The sequence below is a fragment of the Punica granatum genome, chromosome 3, assembly GCF_007655135.1.
Source record: "Punica granatum isolate Tunisia-2019 chromosome 3, ASM765513v2, whole genome shotgun sequence".
Taxonomy (NCBI): domain Eukaryota; kingdom Viridiplantae; phylum Streptophyta; class Magnoliopsida; order Myrtales; family Lythraceae; genus Punica; species Punica granatum.
In genome coordinates, this window is record NC_045129.1 from 10,351,259 (window position 1) to 10,379,204 (window position 27,946).

Consider the following 27,946-nt stretch of genomic DNA (forward strand, 5'->3'; position numbering starts at 1 on the left):
TATATCTACTGATACGAGTGATTAGGGAAAACTCAGGAATAGATTGGGTAGACCGACATTAACAGATTAGAACGTACAAGTCATAATTGTTTGTCCACAACATTGTGAATTCAAGTCCTCATCATTAGACATGCATACATAGCTCTTGGCGAGACTTATAAACTTGTGGGGTATTCATGATGTCCGAGATGTTACAAATAAATTCCTAATTAAATAAAAAAGAGAAAACAATATTATTTTAGAAAATCTGATCATAAAAATTATTAGTTGTTAATAATTAAAGAAATTAAAGTTATACTTTGGGAAAGTGAAGCAGGGAACATGTAACGAGGAGACGGGGCGGCAGGGTGAGTGATGACTGACGAAGTGAATCAGTGCACTTAGCTGATGAATGTGCCAACGGAAGACGAGACCCGACGTCTCTTCGTAAAAGTGCTTTCCCAAAAGAAAAACCCATAAGCCATCTTTTCTCTTCTCTTCTCTTCATTTGCTCTGATTCGCTCTGTTTTCGGAGGTTGTATGGTTTGATCGATTGCAGTTACAGAAAGAAAATGGGGTTTGTCCCTTCCGCCAAGAAAGTCGAAAAAGTCGTTGAAGGCGCTGAAGGGTCGAGACGGAGAAGGCGAGCAGCCGTGGCCATAAACAATGAGTTGAACGACATAGTCTTCTCGTGGTCCATCGAAGACATCTCCAACGAAAACCTCTACAAGAACCAGGTTCTTGCTTGCTTCCGTTGATGAATTTTGTTTCCTTATCACTTTCCTAATTAGTCCTTCCATGGCGTAGCTGTTGAAGGGTTATTTCCGTCATTTCAGCTCCACAAACCATTTTTTCCCGCCAAAATATGCTTGATCACCAACCAGGACTTCCCTTTTGTTAGGTGGGTGAGATACCAGAGAGATTTCCTTCGGTGGAGAACTATCTCGGGTCATTCGTGTACCCTTTGCTGGAAGAAACGCGAGCTGAAATATGCTCCGGAATGGAGGCGATCTCTACCCTACCTTATGCCAGAGTTATGCGATTCGAGGAGTGCAAACCCTATGGGAAGAACTTTTATGAAGTTACGGTCGATTTCTGGAGAAACAGATCGTGCAAGGGGGGGAAGGAACCATACAAGATGTTGACAAGAGACGTATTAATTTTAACTGATTCAGTACCAGAAACAGTCTCCGATCTGCAGAGGATGGGAAGGATATGTGCATTTGCGTCAGTTTCTAAAATCTCCGATGACAAGAGTGAAGGAGATTTCGCATCGGTATATTTTAAAGTAGTCACGGGGAAGAAATTGGGAGATATAAACTTGAAACAGAGGAAGTTATTTGCCATTTTAGTGGGTGTGAACTTGACTACTAACATAAGGATATGGACGGCTTTGCACTTGAGTCGTAACTGGAATGTCCAAAAGGAAGTTTTGTGCACTGATTTTTCGGTAAGTATACCGTGTCTTATAGTCTGAATTTCAAGTTGATTATGCATTTGGAAGGTTTTAGCTTTTGTAATTAATTTGGTAAAGGATTATTGTGTTTTCCCTATTGCTTTTTTCCCCGCTGCTTCTTACTGAAAAAAATCCTTTCGCTCTGGGATAACTTTCCAGCTTCCTATCTTATATTTGTTGATTGGCAGGGTGAGGAGGAATGCAGTCTCTGCACAGTCCAGAGTGATGACTTTTGCAAAGAGAATCTCACAGGGAAGTTATTGAACGATCTGAACGAGAGCCAAGCGGAAGCAATCCTTACATGCCTTCGTAAGATCCGCTGTCAGCATAAGCCAGTGCTGGAACTCATATGGGGCCCCCCAGGTACTGGGAAAACAAAAGCGACTGCTATTATGCTCTTGAGCCTCCTAAGACTGAAGTGCAGGACTGTTGTCTGTGCCCCCACCAATGTTTCTGTAATCGAAATTGCCTCTCGGGTGGTACACCTCATGAGAGGGTCAGCTTCCTTAGGAGATCTTCTTCTCTTCGGAAACAAGGAGCGGCTCAAGGTAGAAGGCTTGGAAGTTGAAGACATATGCTTGCATAATCGTGTTGATAGAATCACAGAATGCACTGCCCCGACAACTGGGTGGAAGTATTGCATATCTTCTGCAATAACCTTTCTCAGTGATCCTCTTTCTCAGTACAATATCTATTCGAGAGATGACCTGGGTAAGAGAAAATTGTTACTCGAGTTTTTGAGGGAGAGATTCTTGTATATTGTGAAGCCCCTCGAGAGATGCCTCTCTACCTTGCGTACTCAGATATGTGCAAGTTATGTTCCGAAGCATATCGCTCATGAGATCACAGAGCTTCTTGGCCATCTCGAATCATTCAGTGATTTATTATCCGGAAAGAATTTGGTTTTCTTCTCTCAAAGATGGGAGGAGTCATTTTCATGCCGATCGAAGGACAAGTGTTTGTCCGAAGCACTAACAGACCCCTTGTCTACGCTATACTTGAAGAGATCTGAGTGCCTCGATGCCTTAAAATCGGTTCGGGATTCTCTTAACAGGCTGCAAATCCCTTCCTTTAAGAGTGTGGACGAGATAAAGGAGTTCTGCTTTCAATCGGCTTCATTGATCTTTTGCACAGTCTCCAAAACTTTCACGCTGCACTCTCTGGATATGAAGCCGCCACAGTTGTTGGTGATTGATGAAGCTGCTCAGCTGAAAGAATGCGAATCGGTGATTCCACTCCAACTTCTCGGCCTTAGACATGCTATACTTATTGGAGATGAGCGTCAATTACCTGCTGTTGTAAAGAGTGATGTACGTAAAGGTTTAAAGCCAAGTTTTATATTTTCATGGAAAATTGGGTTAGTTTTTAATCAGAAATATTTATTGTCAATTTTTTTATCAGAAATATTTGTTGTCAATCTGCTTTCACAGGTTTCAAAAGAGGCCCGTTTCGGTCGAAGTTTATTTGAGAGATTGAGTTCCCTCGGAAAGCTGAAGCATCCACTCAATGTGCAGTACAGAATGCACCCATCAATAAGTTGCTTTCCAAATCAGACATTCTATGGCGGCCAAATTCGCGATGGCCCAAATGTAAAGCATGAAAGTTACTCAAAGCAATATCTACCAGGGCTGATGTTCGGCTCATTTTCATTCATAAATGTTTCTGAGGGAAGGGAAGAACGCGGAGTTGATGGATCAAGTCTGACAAACCCTGTAGAGGCCGATGTTGCTGCTCAGATTTTAAGCAATCTTTACAAAGGTACTTCTAAGCTAATAGTAGGAAACTTCTGCGGGTAATCATTTAGGAAAATCATTATACCATTGTATGAGTGGACTGGAATTTTGATGTGTACCCATAAACTATTGGGAACTGAAAGTCGGGAATATGATGACATTTTGTTAATATTCCATTATCTGTTGTTACAATTTTTTATCACCTGTGCGAACATTGTTAGTTATTGATTATCTTGACATGCATTTGTATGAAAGCTTCCGAAATTTAATCACTTACGGCTTAAGCTGACAATTTGTCCTCTCTCTGTTTGTTTATGTGTAGCATGGAGCTTGTCATCGAAGGAGAATCTCAGTGTTGGGATAATATCACCTTATGGTGCTCAGGTTGGAGAAATTAGTGAAAGGCTTGGCAAGAAATATGAATATTCTGATGGCTTCACGGTCGCTGTAAACACAGTGGATGGTTTCCAAGGCAGAGAGCAGGACATAGTTATCTTATCCACTGTAAGATCGAACCACTGGGGATCTATTGGGTTCTTGGCAAAACCAAATCGAACGAATGTTGCCCTAACCCGTGCAAGGTTGCTCCCTCGTCATCTCAAGTAGCTTCTGTTTCTAGAAGCCGTTTACCATTTAATAGTTTTTTGTCTCCTTGAAAAGCAAAGAAATTTTTTAAAAGAATATATTTTCTGAAAGATTTTTCACGTGGAAAAATGTAGCTTGTCGTGAATTTCTTACATTTGCTTATATGTATAATTTGATGGTTTTTTCAGATACTGTCTTTGGATTCTGGGGAACCAAAGAACTCTGCGGGGGAGTTCAACAGTGTGGGAAGCATTAGTTTACTATGCTATCGATCGTCAGTGTTTCTTCAATGCAGACGATGATGAAGGATTAGCAAAGACGATCTTGGAAGCTAAGACAAAGTACAATCAGCTCGATGATTTGCTCACCTCAAGCAATGTACTCTTCAGAGATGCTAAGTGGAAGGTCTGAAATAGCTTATCCCCTGTATACATATATATATATATATGTACTTTTATTTTTGCATAAAGCAAATTTGTTGCGACCTCATGACCTTGGTTAAACAAAACGGACATTCAAGACCCTCTGTGGCTCGGTTAAACAAGTGGAGACCAGAGGGCTTATAAGCTGCCAAGTCCTCTTCTAGTCTCCGACTTGGGAATCCATGCATCATCGTATCGACTTGTTCCGTTGTTGAATTCCTGTAATTTCAGGTCATCTTTGACGAGAATTTCCGTCAGTCTTTCCGGAAGTTGACATCACGCCGCACAAGGTCATCAGTGATGAACCTTCTCATGAAGCTCTCCAGTGGGTGGAGACCCAAGCGGAAAGATGTCGACTTAATCTGCAAGAGCTCCTCTCAGATCATAAAACAATTTAAGGCTGAGAACCTCTCTATCTTATGTACAGTGGACATTGAGAAGGAAAGCGAATACACCCAAATCTTGAAGATTTGGGATGTATTGCCCTTTGAAGATATTGCAAAAACAATCGAACATCTCGATGGTATATACATGAGATTCAGTTATCAATATGTCAGTCGTTGCAAGGAGAAGCGTTTCGATGGGTATGTCCAGTATCACTTGTGATATTGTAGCATTAATAACTGCACTAGTTTTCTCAAAAATTGCTTAGGCTCAGTTTGGTTTCAGAAGATGATTCCATAGAAGAGACAAGTTTAATGCTATTACTGCACAACAGATCTTCTGAAGTTGAATTTGATGCTGTTCTTGTGTGAAAAGTAATTGCTTTCATATTGCCTTTTTACAGAGATCTCCAGGTTCCAATTTCTTGGGAAACTCCATTTGATTTTCTCCGTCGGGGAGATTCTTTGGGCGAAAATAGCAAAGGCACACCAGATTCTCAACTGTACACAGAGCGTTCAAAGGTGAAGGACAGCTTGCTGTTGATGAAATTCTATTCACGGTCATCTGGCATAATCAATCACTTGCTATCTGACCGAGATGGGAATGAAGTGGAGCTCCCATTTGATTTGACTAAGGAACAACGCGAGATAATTCAGTTTCCACAAAGCACCTTCATACTGGGAAGGTCGGGAACTGGGAAGACAACTGTTTTGACGATGAAGTTGCTTCAGAGGGAGCAACTTCACCGAATTGCTACGAGTGATTACAGAATCACTGGGGGTGCCAATTCCGGCAGAGAGGATTCTGAGGAGATGCTTGAAGAGGAGAGCAAATATGTGTTGCGTCAACTTTTCGTTACTGTTAGCTCGAAGCTGTGTTTTGCTGTCAAACAGCAGCTTTCACAACTGAAAAGGTCAGTACCAGTATTTTAATTGCTAACTGCGATAAAGGAAATTAATTGGTGTCAGTTAAGCTGATTATGCATACATAATGATTAACCTGTTTAACAATACATAGTACTGAATTGAATTATATTAATCAGAGCAAATCTTTGCTAAGTTAGTCGCTCATCTTTCCTTTTGTTTTTCCTTTGTCTTCCTAATCATTGGCCCAATACACTTGATCAGCTTTGGATCTGATAAAATTGGACATGCAGTGAATTTTCTCTATTTGTAACTTCAAAGTTTGCCACCTTTACAGCTTTACCTGCGAAGGAAACTTTTTTGCTGAGGGCTCTTCAACTGATGTTGACTTCACCAACAAGGCAGACCAGTTTGAGGACATTGCCGACTCTTTCATTGATATTCCTCACAAATCCTTTCCCCTTGTCATAACTTTTAGTAAGTTTCTGATGATGCTAGATGGAAGCATCGGTTTCTCATATTTCGAGAAATTCCCGCGATCAAGAGACATATGTCGGGAGAAAGTTGGAGCTGCAAGATCGCTTGCCTTGCAAGCATTCATACAAGAGAAAGAGGTCAACTATGAGAAGTTTTGTGCAGTTTATTGGCGTCATTTCAATGAAAGGCTTACGAGAAATCTCGACCCTTCAAGAGTATTTACAGAGATAATATCTCACATCAAAGGCAGTCTCCAAGTGGGGAACTCTTGTAGTGGCAGGCTCAGCAGGACCGACTATGTCTCACTCTCGGATGGTCGTGGATCACATCTAACCCAGAAGGAACGGCATAAAGTGTATGATGTTTTTCTTGAGTATGAAAAGAAGAAGTTAGAGAGGGGAGAGTTTGACCTTTCAGATGTTGTGAATGATCTACACTCTCGTCTCAGATGCAAAAAGATAAGAGGCGATGATATGGACTATGTTTATATCGATGAAGTTCAAGATCTCACTATGAGGCAGATCGGTCTTTTCAAGTACGTTTCTCACAATGTTGAGGAGGGCTTTGTCTTCTCGGGAGACACTGCACAGACAATCGGGAGGGGAATCGATTTTAAGTTTGAGGATGTGCGGCGGTTGTTCTACAATGATTTTATGCAGGAAACTGAAGGTGGAGGAAAGATCTCCAAGATCTATCAGTTGTCCCAGAATTTCCGGACGCATTCTGGCATCCTCAAGCTAGCGCAGAGCGTCACTGACCTTCTGTGCCATTTCTTCCCATTATTTGTCGATGTTCTGAGGCAAGAAACGAGCCACATTTGCGGTGAAAGCCCAATTTTCCTTGAGCTAGAGATGAACCAAAACTCAGTAGCTTCTATTTTTGGTGAGGGAGGGAATGTTGCAGGCCTTGGGCCAGAGCAGGTGATCATAGTTCGTGATGATTGTGCACGAGAGGAAGTTCTCGGACGTTTTGGAAAGCAAGCCCTCGTTTTAGCTTTAACGGAGTGCAAAGGACTGGAGTTTCAGGTTTGGCTTCATAAGCTTGTTTTATATTTTCAGCTACGTAGTGTTTCTAGTTCATCTTTAAAGATTGTCCATAAAGATAAAATCAGATTGAAAGATGTAACCTGCAAACCAGTCCTTGAAAGATCGAATTGCTTACTGTTCGGCACTGTTCTGAGCCAAACTGTACCCATTCTGGTCATACTACATTCTCCGACAAGTCATTTGTTAGATAGTTTATGTTTCGATAGGGAATTTTATCATTACTAGAACTCTTTCGAAAACAGGTATTACTTTAATGGCTTGTTTTCTGATTTGCGTTTCATTACTGAACTATCTCTCTCTCTCTCTCTCTCTCTCTCTCTCTCTCTCTCTCTCTATAGAAGTAAATTGTGAATTGATTCTCTTTTCATTTACTTCTGTAGGATGTGGTGCTGTACAACTTTTTTGGTTCATCGCCAATGAAGAATCAATGGAGGGTCGTGTACGAGTACATGAAGGGCCGGAAATTGCTCGATAACAGCTTCATTGGTCACTACCCACAGTTCAAACCTGCCAGGCACAACATCTTGTGCTCAGAGTTGAAGCAACTGTACGTTGCTATCACCCGGGCAAGGCAAAGGCTTTGGATTTGTGAGAACAATGGGCAGTTTGCAGGAGCGATGTTGGATTATTGGAGGAAGCTCAGCCTCATCCAATATAAAACGGAGAAACTCAACAGCTGCAGACAGAATGCGTATACAAGGGCATGAACATGCTCTCTTCTCGAAATTCGTCAATTCATTATGTAAATTAGTTATTATGCAAATATCTTCTTAATCTTTGTTGTACTTGGGCAACAAGAATGCTAGCAAGTTACCAAGACTCATTTTGCCTCATCTCCGCTTGTGAGGTGCTCTCCCCTCTACTTTGTTGCACTCACTCATGAATTATTATTACCTATAATGGGCAAAAAAAATGTTTTTTTTTTGTTTCACATAATATATATAATTTTAAAATTTAATGTCAAAGTAGAGAAGTTTGCACACAAGATGGTGATGTGATTGAGACAAATTACAAAATGTGGGGTCAAATTGTGAAAAAGAAGGATTGGAGACAGATTGACCCCACGGGATGGGGCAGCTTGAGATTGAATTTAAGTGGTTCTCAATTTGACTTTGGGCATACCTACATTACACTTGAAGAAGTGGAACTTGGAGATTTTAAGACAGGTTCTTAAAGGATGACATTTTCTCTATGGTAATTGAAAAAAAAAAGTACAAATAAAGGAAGTTTTTCCGATTAAAAAATCGTTCCAATCTGAACTTCATGGGCCAATATGATCCAGGGGTTTGGGCTGCAGGGCAGTTCCAGGCCAATTCAAGATGTGGGAATTCTTTAAGTTATCAAATAACCAGATTATACCTACGAAGAAATATTCGCTCGCATTTATTAATTTGATTACAAATTATGTAGTATACACTTTGTGCGTACCCTTCCGCAGCTGATTCCTAACATCCAGGATTGGTCAGTTTGAGAATGGTCCGTGGAGGTTCAGCTAGCACGTTTATCGTGAAGAGAACTATTGTGCAGATTGACTGACGCGACGTTCTTTGAGTTTTTCCTTAGGCATCCATATTCTTAGTGTTTCTCCTAACGGCATTGACCAGTTATTGTTTGGTGACATTCCCGGGTTGTTTTCCCACATCATTGTATCGTTTAATTTTTTTATTTGGCTCTGGCCCCTAGTCTTCCAATACAAATATAAGTATATTAACTCGCCGAAAAAAATATAATTATACTTCGATGTCTGAACGGATAAAGAATTTTTTTTTTACTTAATAACTCCTTGTTTTAATTTATAACAATTTATCATAATTTTATTTCAATCACAATATTTTTCAAATGATTTTTTGCCAATGTATTTGTTCTGCATCTTAGGGTAAACTTTATACCCGGATCCTAAATTTTAGTTCCAATTCACTGTATCAACTCCTATAATGGAAACATCAATTGTGAGACCTCTTGTCATGGAAAAACTTGGAGATTGAGTTAGAAAGGAATAATATTATTTAGATTTCTTTCACTTTATTTTCAGCAATTGATATATGGGATTTCATAGAGAATTGTTTGGGATTCTTTTGAGATATTTAACGGCCTTTTGGCTAAATGTGAACAGTGAGCCGACACCAATGAAGAAATGGATACATGGGAGAGCAACGAGAGACGAAGGAGAAGACAAAGACGACTTGAGCCCGAGACCGGCCATGTTTTCTTTCAATTCTTCTTTATGCTTGTGTTCTATTATTTTTCTTCGAATTCTTGGTTGTTGAACTCTATTATTGTACGGACCCGAATGTGGACTCTCGTCGGGGCCCGCATGCGTGCTTTTGGATTGCGCGGCTTGAGAGTATCCACCTTCCCGGGGATGCGTGATGGACACGCGTGAGAAGGAGTCATCACTTATCATTTTACGACCCGAAGGTCGATGGCCGATAAGTTACCCAGGTCTAGGGGTATGGAACACCTAGTTTTGCTAAGGCATTGGTCGGTACGGAATCGGAAAGTCCGTGTTCGGGAGTTCACGTTACGTGCGGGCCTATATCCCGTATGCCCTTTCGGTACTCTAGTTTGCTAGGCTTGCATGTTTTAATCATTTACCACATGAATTAAGCTACGCTCGGCTTACACGTTTTGACACCGGAAATTCGGTGAACTAAACGATGTTGGTTGGGAAGCCGAGAAAGAAGTAGGCCCGTATGTTGGGGAATCGGTTCACAATCTTGCGTTACAGTTCATCAAAATATGATTTTTGAATTCCTGCGCGAACCAGAGCCGCGAGATATTGGGTTTACTTTTGTCTGGGCAAACATTGGACCGATTCGATTGGTTCGACTCTCGGACCGTTCACTCATCAACTGGGATTCTTACAGAATGAATGTACAAAATAAAATACTTACAATGCTCTCAGAAAAACAATAAATAAAAATTACAAATGATTGAATCCCAATTCGTTTGCGTTCAATTATTATTCCGCTCCGACTCACCGTGAGTTCAGGGAAACATCGAAAAACTGAAATTCAAATACGCTCTCAGTGAATAGGGCGTTGGACCCCGTGACTGATGGTTAGGGTGTTAAATCCTAAGTGCAATGCGTCCTATAGGTCGAGCTCGACTCGCATGGACAAGCAATAACATAAAAGTAACAAACAACATGCATATTGCAGACAATGTGTTTGTTATTAACGAGTTTACATGGATTAACAAGTTATTAAACCACGGATATTTTGCAAGCAAATGCCATATGCTAAACAAGCAAACGTGTGTAAAGCATTTTTGCATTCGGCTTTGCTTTGAGAACTTGATAAATAAAGTCAAATCTCATATGTATTGATTGCTTTTACAGTTGTTCTGTATTGTGACACTGAATTAGCCAAACTCGTGTTTTGACTCTAGATTTGGAACTTAGAGTCCCCCTAACCATTATCTAATGTTTGGTTAGGCAGAGTGAATGATTAATCAACATTTTGCATGTTTTGTGACAGAGATAACTGTTCTAGTTATCCGAGTCTACGATAGGATGACAGAAACTCATCAGTGGATAGGAAAAGGCTTTGCAGATGAACCTGCACCTGAACAGGTAGCATGTTCTTATCCTGATACTATAGTGTTTCCGTCAAGCTACCCTAGAGGTGTCGCTGATTTGTGAAAAGACGATTTTACCCTTTATTTGAAAATTATTTTCAGAAAAGGGAAACATCGCAATGCTGGCCACCTCGGCCTGTAGCTAGTGTCAACCAATACCCTAGATCATCCAGGGTTATGCAAGAACCCCGAAAAAGCCAAAGAAACGATCGATCTGAAGTGATCTAGAAAGATCTTCTGTATCCTGACCTGAGCTACTTGAAACCAGGTAAAAACTCAAGTTGAGACATACAAGTCCTTTCTAGACGTCCATGCTACTTCTTCCAGTCTCAATTTTTTTAGTATATGATGAACCATTGTACCATCTCAAAATCTATTAAGGTATATATTAAAAGTAAATGATATAGAAAAATTTTCATTCAAATATAATAGTTCTAAGCTAATAATAAATGCACTAAACAAATTAACATCCATTAAAAAAGATAACATCATAAACAAATTACCTTTATTGAAAAAAAAGAGATAAATTTGACAATCATGGATTTCGAAAAAACATAATGAAACTAATGAAATACTGATGAAGTCTCGTGAATCGACCACATTGGAGTAAGATATTGATGTTAGCATATCAAATAAATATGTACAATATATATATATATATAGTACAAAGGTCATATAGATTAATAAATAAATTTTCTATCGAATATAAAAAATAAAATAAAAATTCAATATAATGAAATTTTTTATCTCATAAAATAATAGTCTAAATTCCACTATATGAATATACAACATATATATAATCAATAATAGTAGTCCAAGTCTCAATATATGATATATACTGCAAATATATACATTTCTAAAATAAAAGATTGTATGTATATGTTCTAGTATACATATATTTTATTGGGGATATTGATTTTTAGTAAATAAAGATATTGTATATATGCACACGTTAATATCAGATGTGATTTATTTTATCTATTGTATAATATATTTAAGTTGAACATAAACGGCAACAAATTATTATATACTATCTGTTATCCATTTTATATTTAAGTTTAACTTTATTAGGTTGTTCTTAATCTATTGCCTAATGTGTATATATATAGTCTATTGTATATTTTGTTCCCTTATATATATTCTCTTGGGCTATATACATATAATCTATATATTCTACTGCATAGTTAATGATAAAAGATTCATGTGTAAGATTTTTGAACACATTATTAGAACTCAACTATATACAAAACTAATAATTTTAATAATAATTTAGTATATATCTAAAAAATTGTCCTTTTGAATTAGTATGAAAAATAATCAATAATAATAATAATAATAACAATAATAATAACAATAATGATGATGATGATGATGATGATGATGATGATTTATACCAAGTAGATTATCTCCTTGTATGTAGTTTCTTGAAATTATTGACGGTGTATAAACCTCCTTCACAAAGAAAAGATCTGAACAAATCGATCTAAGACTTTCTTATTCATGCATGTGTTAAAGAACCATGATTTCATTTGGAACAATAATAATTAAATAAATAATCAAGTTTTATATTTCAAAATATTATAATTAGTCAAAAATACCAAAACACACCTCTTCATCAAGGACAATCATGTCAAGACTAATAACTTCATTAGTCCTTGTGTTCACAGCATCTCACAATTTGTTAATCTCTCTCCAATTGTCCATGTGTCTTTGCCCAATGCTTTTATCATGTGATAAACTATTGTAATGTCTCAAAATCTGTAAAATTATACATTAAAAAAGATAAGTCAATGAAAAGTAAAAAAATTCAAGTATATCACACGCGAATATGATTTTAATATAAAAGAATGATTTCTTCAATGCACAAAAGAAAATATAAATTTTTTATTAGGCAAGTACAAGTTCAAGGAAAGGATTTTTACCTTTGCTTCTCCGTTTGCGTGCCGCTTGGTCGGCGCACTTGTTGGTTCTCCTTTTGCAATATTATAAACAAATAATATTATATAAACTCTAATTTGATTGTGGTTAATATTACAAAAATATATTTGCCCATAATGCAAAGGGAAAATCCATAAATATTATAAACCCTCGTTTATATTAGTTTCCAACTCTACATTTTGCTACGATATATATGAACGACAATTCGATTGCTTCAATATAAAATATTTCCCGAATAGTAGCTAATGTATATAGTCTACAGCATATTTAGTTCTCTTGTATATATTTTATTGGGCTATATGCAAATAATATATATTATACTGCATAATTAATGACAAGAAATTTCTTAATACATAAGCGCTGACACGGCAAAGCGAGAGAGCTCCGTTTCTTATTTTTGATTATGTAGCGGCGCATAAATTCTGTTCGTGCTTTGCTTTTATATGTCTGTATTACATTAGCCATCTCTTGTTACAAGTTCCTTTTTCCATCATCTGGGTTGTATAAAAGAACTATCCGCTGAAAAAAAAAGTGTAAACAACTAGAACAAAGAGAAGATATGTGCGTAATGATTTTTTTTTACATAAATTATATATAATGAATTTTCAATTCACCATTTATAGAATTTTCAGTGTACTATATTTGAAAAACAGTATCTCGTATTTCAATGAGTTTTTTCAAATATTCGAGAAGGCTTTTTAATTTTTTAAAAAGGCCCATAATTATTTATCAATCCATACTAAGTTCGTTGAATACGATAAATCTATCTATATCTATATTTATATATTAAAGTGGGAAACTCCTCATGATGTTTTTCCACATTTAAATTTCAAAAGTACCCTTTAACCTTTTCCTACTTCCAAAAGTACCCTTACCTCATGAAGAGCCTTTTTTACCATCCATTCTCTAATTTTCCTTGCCGACCCGTCCCTTTTCCTATTATTATTATCTTTCAACCGAGATACAGTTCTTGAGTTTCAGAGGAGTCTTACTTCTTTCAAGGCTTTGAAGGGTTACATTACAATTAAACTAGGACTAATAAAGTCATCTTTTAGTGTTGGAATCGCATGATGAAAAAATAATTTGTCATGTTTCGGAGAATAATTAATTCTAGTGGTGTACTACAGATCCATAATTATATAATGCCATTTAAGAGAATTTGCTTAACTAATGTATATATTAGCAAGGTATATTATCGAAAGAAAACAACCAATCGAGCAATATTTGGGTTTTCGACCAAAAAAAAGGAAAAATTTAAAGGGTAACGAAAAATTAAAATCTCAATTATAGAATTAAGAAATTATTGATGCTTTATACATACCCAAAAAAGAAGAAGAAGAAATTGTTGATACTTTATGAATCCTTGTCTTCCATTTTCCCCCTAAGGTGGACTGACATTGAGGTAACCCTCCAGAGAAGAAATGCTCTCTCTCTCTCTCTCTCTCTCTCTGGACCAATGTTGAGGTAAGCCATCCAGGAAGAAGTCATATGAATTAATTTCATTTGTCCAGATAAGATAGTATTTGGGAGAGGAACAGCTTCACGGTTGCAAAAATAATTAATGACAAAAAAATTTCTTAATACATAAGTAATGACGTGACAAAGCGAGAGAGCTCAATTTCTTATTTTTAATGATGTAGCATCACATGAATTCAACTCGTATTTTGTTTATATATATATTACATTAGTCATCTCTTTTTCCAAGTTCCTTTTTCCATCTTTTGGATCCCAAAGGATATAACTTAACTTCTACAAGAAGGTAGTGGCAAGAAGAAACTTATATAAGAAGGTGAAGGTCGTACGGGGAGAAAACTTTATCGTCCTGCATGCTTACCTTGGTCAAAACAATCACTGATGCCTCCTTTCTTCCAATTCTCTCATCATTATTGGTAAAATATTGCTCGGCGCGGTAATATTTTATCAATTCTAATGTAAATAATCAATACACACAATACAAATATATAAAATAAATTATATAAATTCTTTGGCTTATCCCTTAAAACACAAGATATATATAGTGAATTTGCCTTAAATATATCATGTAAGAGTAAAGATGTATAAGAAATTAAAACAAATAGAAGATATATGTGTATAATGATTTTTTTTTATTTGCATAAGTTATATATATACTCCAATAATCCTAATCTCTCTCTCTCTATATATATATGTGTATAATATATTTTTAGGACATAACTTTTATTTTTTAATTATATTTATTTATTTGATAAATATTTTGTTAATGTGAACTAATTATATATATTTGCTATTACGCCATTATAAAATGTACTTGGATTTAACTATATATATAGATAGATATATTAACTATGAACTAGCTCCTCAAATTTTATCTTCACTCGTCTTGCTTTTTTACACACAATTTCTTCCAAAAAAAAGTATGAAACCATGAAATCACTATTAAAAAACATATATAGGATCTTTTAGAAAATTAAGGATGAGAGCATGAGAAAAACATCTACTTATTCGTTCACATCGACTAAGTAAAAACGATATCTTTACTTCAACATTAACTGGATGATACTTCAATGGTAGTGTAATTATCTTGAAATTATTAATTGTGTTTAAGCTTCTTCTCAAAATAAGGCCTAAAATAAATCAATCTAAGATTTTCGTATACGTACATGCATCAATGAATCATAAATTCATTATAAAAATGAATTAATATTAATTTATTTTTATTAACAAAATAATATACTTAGTCAAACTAACAAAGTATGCCTCTTTATCAAGGAAAATCATATCAAAATTGATAATTTCTTTACCTCTTCCAGTCCCAATTCTTTTAGTATATGATAAATCATTGCACCATCTCAAAATCTATTAAGGTATATATTAAAAATAAATGATATAGAAAAATTTTCATGCAAATGTAATAGTTCTAAGCAAATACTAAATGTGCTGAACAAATTAACATCCATTAAAAAAGGTAACATCCTAAAAAAATTAATTTAAATTTGACGATCATGGATTTTGAGAAAACCTAACGAAGCTAGTGAAATACTAGTGAAGTCTTGCAAATCGACCAAATTGGTGTAAGATATTGATATTAGTATATCAAATAAACATGTACAATATATATATATATAGTGCAAAGGTCATACAGGTTAATAAAGAAATTTCCTATCGAATATAAAATACAAAAAATTCAATATAATGAAATTATTTATCTCAAGAAATAATAGTCTAAATTCCACTCTATAATATATACGACATATATAATCGGTAATAGTAGTCTAAGTCTCAATATATTGTATATACTACGAATATATATTTTCTAAAGTGAAGATTGTATGCATATGTTCTAGTATATATATTTTTATAGCGGATATTGATTTTTATTAAATAAGGATATTGTATATATGTACACGTTGATATATATGCAAATGTTATCTATTTTATCCATTGCACAATATATTTAAGTTGTGTGTAAAGGACAACAAATTATTATATAATATATGTTATCCATTTTATATTTAAATTTAACTTTATTAGGTTATAGTTAATCTATAGCGTAATGCATATATATATATATACTATTGTATATTTTGTTCCCTTGTATATATTCTCTTGGGCTATATATAGATAACCTATATATTGTACTGCACAATTAATGATAAAAGATTCATGTGTTAGATTTTTGAATACGTTATTAGAACTCAACTATAAACAAAACTAATAATTTTAATAATATTTTAGTATATACCTAAAAAAAATTTCCTTTTGAATTAGTATGAAAAATAGTCCTAAACAAGGATGATGATGATTATGATGATGATGATAATAATTAATATCAAGTACATTATCTCCTTATATGTAGTTATCTTGAAATTCTTCATAATTAAATAAATAATCATAATTAAATAAATAATCAAGTTTTGTATTTCAAAATATTATAATTAGTCAAAAATACCAAAACATACCTCTTCATCAAGGAAAATCATATCAAGACTAATGACTTCATTTGTCCTTATGTTCACGGCATCCCACAATCTTGTCAATCTCTCTCCAATTGTCCATGTGTCTTTGCCCAATACTTTTATCATGTGATAAACCATTGTAGTGCCTCAAAATCTGCAAAATTATACATTAAAAAAATATAAGTAAATGAACAGTAAAAAACTTCAAGTATATCACATGTGAATATGATTTTAGTATGAAAGAATGATTTCTTCAATCCGCAAAAGCAAATATAAAATTTTCTTATTAGGCGAGTACCAGTTCAAAGAAAAGTATTTTTACCTTTGCTTCTCCCTTTGCCTGCCTCATGGCTGCACACTGGTTCCTTCTCCCATTGCAATAATATAAACAAATAATATTATATAAATGACAATTTGATTCTGGTTAATATTATGAAAATATATTTTCCCATAATGTAAAGGACAAATATATAAATATTATAAACCCTCGTTAATATTAGTTTACAACTCTATATTCTGCTACAATATATATGAATGGCAATTCGATTGCTACAATATAAAAAATTTCCCAAATAGTAACTAATGTATATAATCTACTGCATATTGTGTTCTCCAATTGTCCATGTGTCTTTGCCCAATACTTTTATCATGTGATAAACCATTGTAGTGCCTCAAAATCTGCAAAATTATACATTAAAAAAATATAAGTAAATGAACAGTAAAAAACTTCAAGTATATCACATGTGAATATGATTTTAGTATGAAAGAATGATTTCTTCAATCCGCAAAAGCAAATATAAAATTTTCTTATTAGGCGAGTACCAGTTCAAAGAAAAGTATTTTTACCTTTGCTTCTCCCTTTGCCTGCCTCATGGCTGCACACTGGTTCCTTCTCCCATTGCAATAATATAAACAAATAATATTATATAAATGACAATTTGATTCTGGTTAATATTATGAAAATATATTTTCCCATAATGTAAAGGACAAATATATAAATATTATAAACCCTCGTTAATATTAGTTTACAACTCTATATTCTGCTACAATATATATGAATGGCAATTCGATTGCTACAATATAAAAAATTTCCCAAATAGTAACTAATGTATATAATCTACTGCATATTGTGTTCTCTTATATATATTTTGTTGGGCTATATGCAAATAATATAATTCTACTAGATAATTAATGGCAAAAATTTTTATTAATACATAAGTGATGATGTGGCAAAACGAAAGAGTTTCGTTTCTTATTTTTGATGATGTAACAGCGCATGAATTCAACTCGTGTTTTGCTTTCACACGCGCACGCGCGCACACATATATATATATATATATGTATATAGATTACATTAGCCGTCCCACGAAAAGAGGGGTTCGGGGGACTAGCAATGAAACGGATATATTATTGGGTTTCAACTCCTCTCCGATAAGGTTGAATGTCAGTCAGTAGTAAGGTATCTCATTCTGGTTCTGAAAAGCAGGTATAGTTGCTTTTTATTACCCTTCACATGACCGATGACCCTCCCCCGGTTCACTACCACTATCCGGTTCTATTTTAATAGATGGCTGGAGCACGTGCCTTGGTGATCCGAAGAATCGAATCCCTTCAGCTTTTCCTTCTTCTTGTGACAAGTCACTTTTTCCATCATTTGGGTCTCAAAGTATATAACTTAACTTCTATAAGAAGATAAGAAACTTATATAAGAAGGTAAGATCGCACGGGAAGAAACTTTAATCGTCATGAATGCTTACCTTGGTCAACACAATCACTCATGCCTCCTTTCTTTCGATTCTTTCGTCATTATTGGTAAAATATTGGTTGGCGCGGTAATATAATATTTTACCAATTCTAATGTAAATAATCAATACACACAATACAAATATATAAAATAAATTAAATAAATTCTTTCGCTTATCGCATGAAAATACAACATATATATAGTAAATTTGCCTTAAAATATCATGTAAATGTAAAGATGTATAAAAGAACTATCCACCAGAAAAAAGAAAGATGTATAAAAAAATTAAAAAATAGACGATATATAATGATTTTTTTATAAGTCATATATATACTCAAATAATCCTAATATCTATATATATATATATATATTGGACATATCTTTTATTTTTTATTTTTATTTATTTGATAAATATTTTGTTAATGTGAACTAATTGTATATATTTACTATCACGCCATTATTAAAGGCACTTGGATTCATCTATATATATATATATATATAGATATATTAACTATTAACTAGTTCCTTAAATTTTATCTTCACTCGTCTTGCCTTTTTACACACAATTTCTACCAAAAATAAAGTATGAAACCATGAAGTCATTATTCAAAAACATATATAGGATCTTTTAGAAAAGTAAGGATGAGAGCATGAGAAAAATATCTAATTGACACGGGTGATTGGGGAAAACTAAGGAATAGATTGGGCAGACCAACATTAATTTTTTATTAAAATATTTGTTTATTTGAATGTTTAAGCAATAATAATAACCAGGAATTTCTTAACTGTATAATAATATTGACCCTTTATATCTTTATATCCAAAAAAATAAATTAATAATCAGATGTTTCAGAGTAAGCGCTTCCTCTTAACCTTGAAGCAATTCTATTAGCCTGCTTTTGAATGGAAGTTAATATTTATTTTGGTTTTTGACTATTAAATTGACAATAAAGCTATATAAAAATATATATTTTTAAAGCAGAGACTAGAGGGTTACAAGTATTTATATTTTAAAAATTGTAGAATACGCAGTACCATTGAAATTTTATAATTTAATTATCGTGTGGTGCAATCACTTTTTGAATCATTATATGACTATTTATTTATTTATTTTTAAAAACAATGCCAATTCAACATATTAGAAAGTACAAGTCATAATTGTTTGTCCACGAAATTGTGAAATCAAGTCCTCATCATTAGACATATCACCAGTACGGTGGTCTAGTGATTAAGTTCCAAGTGTTCCATTTGAACATCACGAGTTCAAATCGTACTGAGGACGTAAAGCTCGCCACTATGTGGATGTATTATGGGCTAGCGGTTGATCCAGTGGGACTTGGACTTAATTTACTAGTGTGATGGTGGGCCTGCGGTGACCAAGTTTGGCTAAGTCTCAGCTAGCTATGGCGAAATGAACATTTCGTGACGGCCAGGTTCCCTTAGTTGGGGCAGCCACAGCAGACTAATAACTCGACCTAACCTTTCATTCAGCAAAAAAAAAAAAAAAAGTCCTCATCATTAGACATGCATACATAGCTCTTGGCGAGACTTATAAACTTGTGGGGTATTTGTGATGCCAGAGATGTGACAAATAAATTCCTAATTAAATAAAAAAGAGAAAAAAATATTATTTTAGAAAATCTGATCATAGAAATTATTAGTTGTTAGTAATTAAAGAAATTAAAGTTATAATTTGGGAAAGTGAAGTAGGGAACATGTGACGACGAGACGGGGCCGCAGGGTGAGTGGTGACTGACGAAGTTGAATCAGTGCACTTAGCTGAGGAATGTGCCAACGGAAGACAGACCAACGATCGCTTCCGGAAAGTATCCTATACTTTGTATTACTTTTCTTTATTTTCTATTTCTATTTATTATTTTAATTATTTAGACCCGACGTCTCTTTGTAAAACTGCTGAGATGTGAAGCTCATTTATCAAAAGAAAAACCCATACTCTTCTCTTCATTTGCTCTGTTTCGCTCTGTTTTCCGGAAGTTGTATGGTTGATCTTGATCGATTGCAGTTACAGAAAGAAAATGGGGCTCGTCTTTTTCGCCAAGAAAGTTGAAGAAGTCGTTGAAGGCGCTGAAGGATCGAGATGGAGAAGGCCACCAGCCATGGCCATAAACAATGAGCTGAACGACATAGTCTTCTCGTGGTCCATCGAAGACATCCTCAACGAAAACCTCTACAAGAACCAGGTTCTTGCTTGCTTCCCTTGATGAATTTTGTTTCCTTATCACTTTCCTAATTAGTCCTTCCATGGCGTTGCTGTTGAAGGACAAAATTTTAAATGATCCTACCTCATAATGACGTGGCGAGGAAGAACCAATAAGCTTGCTTCAATTAATAGAACTTACCACAATTAATTAAGTGATTAGCACTTTATTGCAATTTAATTGGTGCTTTCTCACGCCACGTGGCGATGTAGGATCACCGAATAATCTCGCATGTTGAAGGGTTATTTCCGTCATTGCCGCTCTACAAACCTTTTTTTTTTTCCGCCAAAATATGCTTGATCACCAACCAGGACTTCCCTTTTGTTAGGTGGATGAGATACCAGAGAGATTTCCTTCGGTGGAGAACTATCTCGGGTCATTTGTGTACCCTTTGCTGGAAGAAACGCGAGCTGAAATATGCTCCGGGATGGAGGCGATCTCTACTCTACCTTATGCCAGAGTGATGCGATTCGAGGAGTGCAGGCCCCATGGGAAGAATTTTTATGAAGTTAAGGTCGATTTCTGGATAAACAGATCGAGCAAGGGGGGGAAGGAACCATACAAGATGTTGCCAAGAGACGTATTAATTTTAACTGATTCAGTACCGGAAACAGTTTCCGATCTGCAGAGGATGGGAAGGACATGGGCATTTGCATCTGTTACTAAAATCTCCGATGACGAGAGTGAAGGAGATTTCGCATCGGTATATTTTAAAGTAGTCACATGGAAGAAAATGGGAGATATAAAATTGGAAGAGAGGCAGTTATTTGCCATTTCATTGGGTGTGAACTTGACTACTCACATAAGGATATGGACGGCTTTGCACTTGAGTCGTAACTGGAATGTCCTAAAGGAAGTTTTGTGCACTGATTCTTCGGTAAGTATATCGTGTGTTATAGTCTGAATTTCAAGTTGACGTATATTATGCGTTTGGAAGGTTTTAGCTTTCCCTATTTCTTAATGACGTATAAGATAGCTTTCCAGCTTCCTATCTTATATTTGTTCTTAAAACAGAAATGCCATGATCCTGATTGTAAATTTGTTGATTGGCAGGGTGAGGAGGAATGCAGTCTCTGCACTGTCCCGAGTGATGATTTTTGCAGAGAGAATCTCACAGGGAACTTATTGAACCATCTGAACGAGAGCCAAGCGGAAGCAATCCTTACATGTCTTCGTAAGATCCGCTGTCGGCATAAGCCAGTGCTGGAACTCATATGGGGCCCACCAGGGACCGGGAAAACGAAAGTGACTGCTATTATGCTCTTGAGCCTCCTAAGAATGAAGCGCAGGACTGTTGTCTGTGCCCCCACCAATGTTGCTGTAATTGAAATTGCCTCTCGGTTGGTACACCTCATGAGAGGGTCAGCTTCCTTAGGAGATGTTCTTCTCTTCGGAAACAAGGAGCGGCTCAAGGTAGAAGACTTGGAAGTTGAAGACATATGCTTGCATAATCGTGTTGAGAGAATCGCAGAATGCACTGCCCCGACAACTAGGTGGAAGTATTGCTTATCTTCTGCAATAACCTTTCTCAGTGATCCTCTTCCTCAGTACAATATCTATCTCAGAGATGAACTGGATAAGAGAAAATCGTTATTCGAGTTTTTGAGGGAGAGATTTTTGTATATTGTGAAGCCCCTCGAGAGATGCCTCTCTACCTTGTGTACTCAGTTCTAACAGGCCCCTTGTCTGCACTATACATGAAGAGATCTGAGTGCCTCGCTGAGTTAAAATCAGTTCGGGATTCTCTTAACGGGCTGGAGATCCCTTCCTTTAAGACTAACTTTCAAGCTGCACTCTCTGGATATGAAGCCGCCACAGTTGTTGGTGATTAATGAAGCTGCTCAGATGAAAGAATGCGAGTCAGTGATTCCACTCCAACTTCTTGGACTTAGACATGCTATACTTGTTGGGGATGACCGTCAATTACCTGCTGTTGTAATGAGTGATGTACGTAAAGGTTTAAAGCCAAGTTTTATATTTTCATTGAAAATTGGGTTAGCTTTTTATCAGAAATATTTATTGTCAATCTGCTTTCACAGGTTTCAAAAGAGGCTTGTTTCGGTCGAAGTTTATTTGAGAGATTGAGTTCCCTAGGAAAGCTGAAGCATCCACTCAATGTGCAGTACAGAATGCACCCATCAATAAGTTGCTTTCCAAATCGGACATTCTATGGCGGCCAAATTCGCGATGGCCCAAATGTAAAGCATGAAAGTTACTCAAGGCAATATCTACCAGGGCTGATGTTCGGCTCATTTTCATTCATAAATGTTTCTGAGGGAAGGGAAGAGCGAGAAGTTGATGGATCAAGTCTGAGAAACCTTGTAGAGGCCGATGTCGCTGCTCAGATTTTGAGCGATCTTTACAAAGGTACTTCTAAGCAGTAGGAAACTTCTGTGAGTAATCATTTAGGGAAAATCATTACACCGTTGGATAAGTGGACTGGAATTTTGATCGAGTACCCATAAACAAATGGGAACCGAAAGTCGGGAATATGATGACATTCTGTTTATATTCTAATATCAGCTGTTACAATTTTTGATTGCCGGTGCGAACATTGTCAGTTACTGATTATTTTGACATGTATTTGTATGAAGGCTTCCAAAATTTAATCATTTACGGCCTAAGCTGACAGTTTGTCCTCTCTCTGTTTGTTTATGTGTAGCATGGAGCTTGTCATCGAAGGAGAATCTCAGTGTCGGGATAATATCACCTTATGCTGCTCCGGTTGGCACGATTAGTGAAAGGCTTGGCAAGAAATATGAATATTCTGATGGCTTCACGGTCGCTGTAAACACAGTGGATGGGTTCCAAGGCGGAGAGCAGGACATAGTTATCTTATCCACTGTAAGATCGAACCACCGGGGATCTATTGGGTTCTTGGCTAACCGAAATCGAACGAATGTTGCTCTAACCCGTGCAAGGTTGCTCCCTCGTCATCTCGAGTGGCTTCCATTTCTAGAAAACCGTTTTCCATTTAATAGTTTTTTGTCTCCTTGAAAAGCAAAGAAATTTATGGAAAGAATATATTTTCTGAAAAAGTTTTCACATGGAAAAATGTCTTGTTTGAAAGTTATGAAAAAATATAGCTTGTCGTGAATTTCTTGCATTAGCTTATATGTATAATTTGATGGTTTTCCAGATACTGTCTTTGGATTCTGGGGAACCAAAGAACTCTGCGAGGGAGTTCAACAGTGTGGCAAGCATTGCTTTGCCATGCTATCAATTGTCGGTGTTTCTTCAATGCAGACGATGATGAAGGATTAGCAAAGACGATCTTGGAAGCTAAGAGAAAGTACGATCAGCTCGATGATTTGCTTACCTCAAACAACGTACTCTTCAGAGATGCTAAGTGGAAGGTCTGAAATAGTTTATCCCCTGTATATATACATATGTAATTTTTTTTTTCATAAAGCAAATTTGTTGCTACCTCATGACCTCAGTTAAACAAAACGGACATACAAGACCTCAGTGGCTCGGTTAAACAAGTGGAGACCAGAGGGCTTATAAGCTGCCAAGTCCTCTTTTAGTCTCCGACTTGGGAATCCATGCATCATCGTATTTACTTGTTCCATTGTTGAATTCTTGTAATTTCAGGTCATCTTTAGCGAGAGCTTCCGTCAGCCTTTTTGGAAGTTGACGTCACGCCGCACAAGGTCATTAGTGGTGAACCTTCTCATGAATCTCTCCAGTGGGTGGAGACCCAAGCGGAGAAATGTCGACTTAATCTGCAAGAGCTCCTCTCAGATCATAAAACAATTTAAGCCTGAGAACCTCTATATCTTATGTACAGTGGACATCGAGAAGGAAAGCAAATACATCCAAATCTTGAAGATTTGGGATGTATTGCCCCTGGAAGATACTGCAAAAACAATCGAACGTCTCAATGGTGTATACATGAGATTCACTGATGAATATGTCAGTCGTTGCAAGGAGAAGCGTTTTGAAGGGTATGTCCAGTATCACTTGTGATATGTTAGCATTAATAACTGTCCAGTTTGGTTTTGGAAGATGATTCCAAAATGAAGAGACAAGCTTAATGCTATTAATGCAGAACAGATCTTCTGAGGTTGAATTTGATGCTCTTCTTGTGTGACAAGTAATTGCTTTCATATTGCCTTTTTACAGAGATCTCCAGGTTCCAATTTCTTGGGAAACTCCATTTGATTTTCTCCGTCGGGGAAATTCTTTGGGCAAAAATAGCAAAGGCTCTCCAGATTCTCAACTGTACGCAGAGCGTGCAAAGGTGAAGGACGGCTTGCTGTTGATGAAATTCTATTCACTGTCATCTGGCACAATCAATCACTTGCTATCTGACAAAGATGGGAATGAAGTGGAGCTCCCATTCGAAGTGACAAAGGAACAGCGCGAGATAATTCAGTTTCCACAAAGCACCTTCATACTGGGAAGGTCGGGAACTGGGAAGACAACTGTTCTGACGATGAAGTTGCTTCAGAGGGAGCAACTTCACCAAATTGCTACGAGTGATTACAGAATCACTGGGGGTTCCAATTCCAGGAGAGAGGATTCTGAGGAGATGCTTGAAGAGGCAAGCAAATATGTGTTGCGTCAACTTTTCGTTACTGTCAGCTCGAAGCTGTGTTTTGCTGTCAAACAGCAGCTTTCACAACTGAAAAGGTCGGTACCAGTATTTTAATTGCTAACGACAATGAAGGAAATTAATTGGTGTCAGTTAAGCTGATTATGCATACATGATTAACCTGTTTAACAATAGATAGTACTGAATTGAATAATATCAAACAGCAGCTTTGTCTTCCTAATCATTTGCCCAACACACTTGATCAGCTTTGGATCTAATAAAATTGGATACTGCAGTGATTTTTCTCTCTTTGGAACTTCAAAGTTTGCCACCTTTACAGCTTTACCTGTGGACGAAACATTTTGGCTGAGAGCTCTTCAACTGATGTTGACTTCACCAACAAGGCAGACCAGTTCGAGGACATTCCCGACTCTTTCATTGATATTCCTCACAAATCGTATCCCCTTGTCATAACTTTTACTAAGTTTCTGATAATGCTCGATGGAAGCATCGGTGTCTCATATTTCGAGAAATTCCCTCTATCAAGAGACATATGTCAGGAGAAAGTTGGAGCTGCAAGATCACTTGCCTTGCAAGCATTTGTACAAGAGAAAGAGGTCAACTACGAGAAGTTTTGTGCAGTTTATTGGCCTCATTTCAATGAAAGGCTTACGAGAAAACTCGACCCTTCAAGAGTATTTACAGAGATAATATCTCACATCAAAGGCAGACTCCAAGTGGGGAACTCTTGTAGTGGCAGGCTCAGCAGGACAGACTATGTCTCACTCTCGGATGGTCGTGGATCACATCTAACCCAGAAGGAACGGCATAAAGTGTACGATGTTTTTCTTGAGTATGAAAAGAAGAAGTCGGAGAGGGGAGAGTTTGACCTTTCAGATATTGTGAATGATCTACACTCCCGTCTCAGATGCAAAAAGATAAGAGGCGATGATATGGATTATGTTTATATCGATGAAGTTCAAGATCTCACTATGAAGCAGATCGATCTTTTCAAGTACGTCTCTGACAATGTTGAGGAGGGCTTTGTCTTCTCGGGAGACACTGCACAGACAATCGGGAGGGGAATCGATTTTAAGTTTGAGGATGTGCGGCGGTTGTTCTACAATGATTTTATGCAGGAAGCTGAAGTTGGAGGGAAGATCTCTAAGATCTGTCAATTGTCCCAGAATTTCCGGACGCATTCTGGCATCCTCAAGCTAGCACAGAGCATCACTAACCTTCTGTGCCATTTCTTCCCATCATCCATCGATGTTCTGAGGCAAGAAACGAGCCACATTTGCGGTGAAAGCCCGATTTTCCTTGAGCTAGAGATGAACCAAAACTCAGTAGTTTCTATTTTTGGTGAGGGAGGGAATGTTGCAGGCCTTGGGCCAGAGCAGGTGATCATAGTTCGTGATGATTGTGCACACGAGGAAGTTCTCGGGCTTATTGGAAAGCAAGCCCCCGTTTTAACTTTATCAGAGTGCAAAGGATTGGAGTTTCAGGTTTGGCTTCATAAGCTTGTTTTATATTTTCAGCTACGTAGTGTTTCTAGTTCATCTTTAAAGATGTAGCCTGCAAACCAGTCCTTGAAAGGTCGAATTTGCTTACTGTTCTGCACTGTTCTGAGCAGAACTGTGCCCATTCTGGTCATACTACATTCTCCGACAAGTCATTTGTTAGATAGTTTATGTTTCGATAGGGAATTTTATCATTACTAGAACTCTTTCGATAACAGGTATTACTTTAATGGCTTGTTTTCTGATGAGTGTTTCATTACTGAACTCTCTCTCTCTCTCTCTCTCTCTCTCTAGAAGTAAATTGTGAATTGATTCTCTGTTCATTTACTTCTGTAGGATGTGGTGCTGTACAACTTTTTTGGTTCATCGCCAATGAAGAATAAATGGAGGGTCGCGCACGAGTACATGAAGGGCCGGAAATTGCTCGATAACAGTTTCATTGGTCGCTACCCACAGTTCAAACCAGCAAGGCACAACGGGCAGTTTGCGGGAGCGATGTTGGATTATTGGAGGAAGCTCAGCCTCATCCAATGTGACACGGAGAAACTCGACAGCAGCAGACATAATGTGTATACAACATGGTTCCAATGTGAGACGGAGAAACTCGACAGCAGACATAATGTGTATACAACATGGTTGTTAGAATCATGATTCGAATCATAGAATCATAAGATTCTACGATTCAAGGGCTAGTTAGCGATTCCGATTCTATTTCATGGATCGGGAAGGTAGAATCGTGGCTGAATTGCTATTCGAATCGCAGAGTGGTTTCAATCCAAAGTCGTATGTCCCCTCTCTCTCCCTCCTCATCTCTCTCATTGTGCGACAGTATTGCTCATTGGTTCTCTTATTTTATGAAATGTTTGAAACTTGTCTCTTGACCGTAAGTGATAGAGGACCTGGAAAGTTTCTGGAATTGCTTCGAATTGGGTTCCGGCCGATCCCTGATTGCGGTCAGGTTTGAGATGATTTAGGTTGGAATTTCTTTCGACTTTTTTAGGTCCAGAGAAAGATGATTTCAAAAAGGGACAGACCAAGAAGAAGTTAGAGAGGAAAAGCTGCTTTGCCTACAAGATCCGTGACCATGGTACTATGTCAATTTTCATTGAAGGTTGTTATAGTGGGAGCACTCTCTTGTAAAGACTAAGCACCATTTGATTTTGATGAACGAAGTAGGAGGCAGCAAGATTTATCATTTGATATTTACTTCAACTATTTCTGATATGGGATTTGGTGCGTGTGTATATATATATATGCTATTTTTTTTAATTATAGGTAAAATCTTACGATTCACGATTCTACGACCCTCGACCGATTCTAGGTAGAATTGCGATTCTAACACCCTTGGTATACAAGGGCATGAACATGCTCCGTTCTCGAACTTCATCAATTCATCATGTAAATTAGTTATTATGCAAATTTCTTCTTATTCCTTGTTGTACTTGGGCAACAAGAATGCTTGCAAGTAGTATAAGAAGACTCATTTTGCCTCATCTCCGCTTGTGAGGTGCTTTCCCCTCTACTTTATT

The 27,946-nt window shown here is 36.7% G+C and overlaps 2 protein-coding genes across 2 annotated transcripts; both read left to right on the top strand.

The window, feature by feature from the left end:
* Nucleotides 1-261: 261 nt before the first annotated feature.
* LOC116199733 lies at nucleotides 262-7,778 on the top strand. The gene is made up of 10 exons (XM_031530202.1): nucleotides 262-716; nucleotides 881-1,429; nucleotides 1,624-2,745; nucleotides 2,866-3,193; nucleotides 3,491-3,749; nucleotides 3,942-4,158; nucleotides 4,407-4,759; nucleotides 4,963-5,472; nucleotides 5,760-6,924; nucleotides 7,326-7,778. The coding sequence occupies exons 1-10, from the start codon at nucleotides 552-554 to the stop codon at nucleotides 7,650-7,652; spliced, it is 4,995 nt and encodes a 1,664-aa protein (XP_031386062.1). The 5' UTR covers nucleotides 262-551; the 3' UTR covers nucleotides 7,653-7,778.
* Nucleotides 7,779-19,764: 11,986 nt separating this feature from the next.
* On the top strand, nucleotides 19,765-27,681 carry LOC116200364. The gene is made up of 11 exons (XM_031531214.1): nucleotides 19,765-20,342; nucleotides 20,689-21,237; nucleotides 21,414-22,031; nucleotides 22,095-22,307; nucleotides 22,400-22,727; nucleotides 23,023-23,281; nucleotides 23,500-23,716; nucleotides 23,955-24,307; nucleotides 24,486-24,995; nucleotides 25,238-26,402; nucleotides 26,754-27,681. Exons 1-11 carry the CDS (start codon nucleotides 20,178-20,180, stop codon nucleotides 27,066-27,068), a joined length of 4,692 nt encoding a protein of 1,563 aa, XP_031387074.1. The 5' UTR covers nucleotides 19,765-20,177; the 3' UTR covers nucleotides 27,069-27,681.
* The last annotated feature ends 265 nt before the right edge of the window (nucleotides 27,682-27,946 follow it).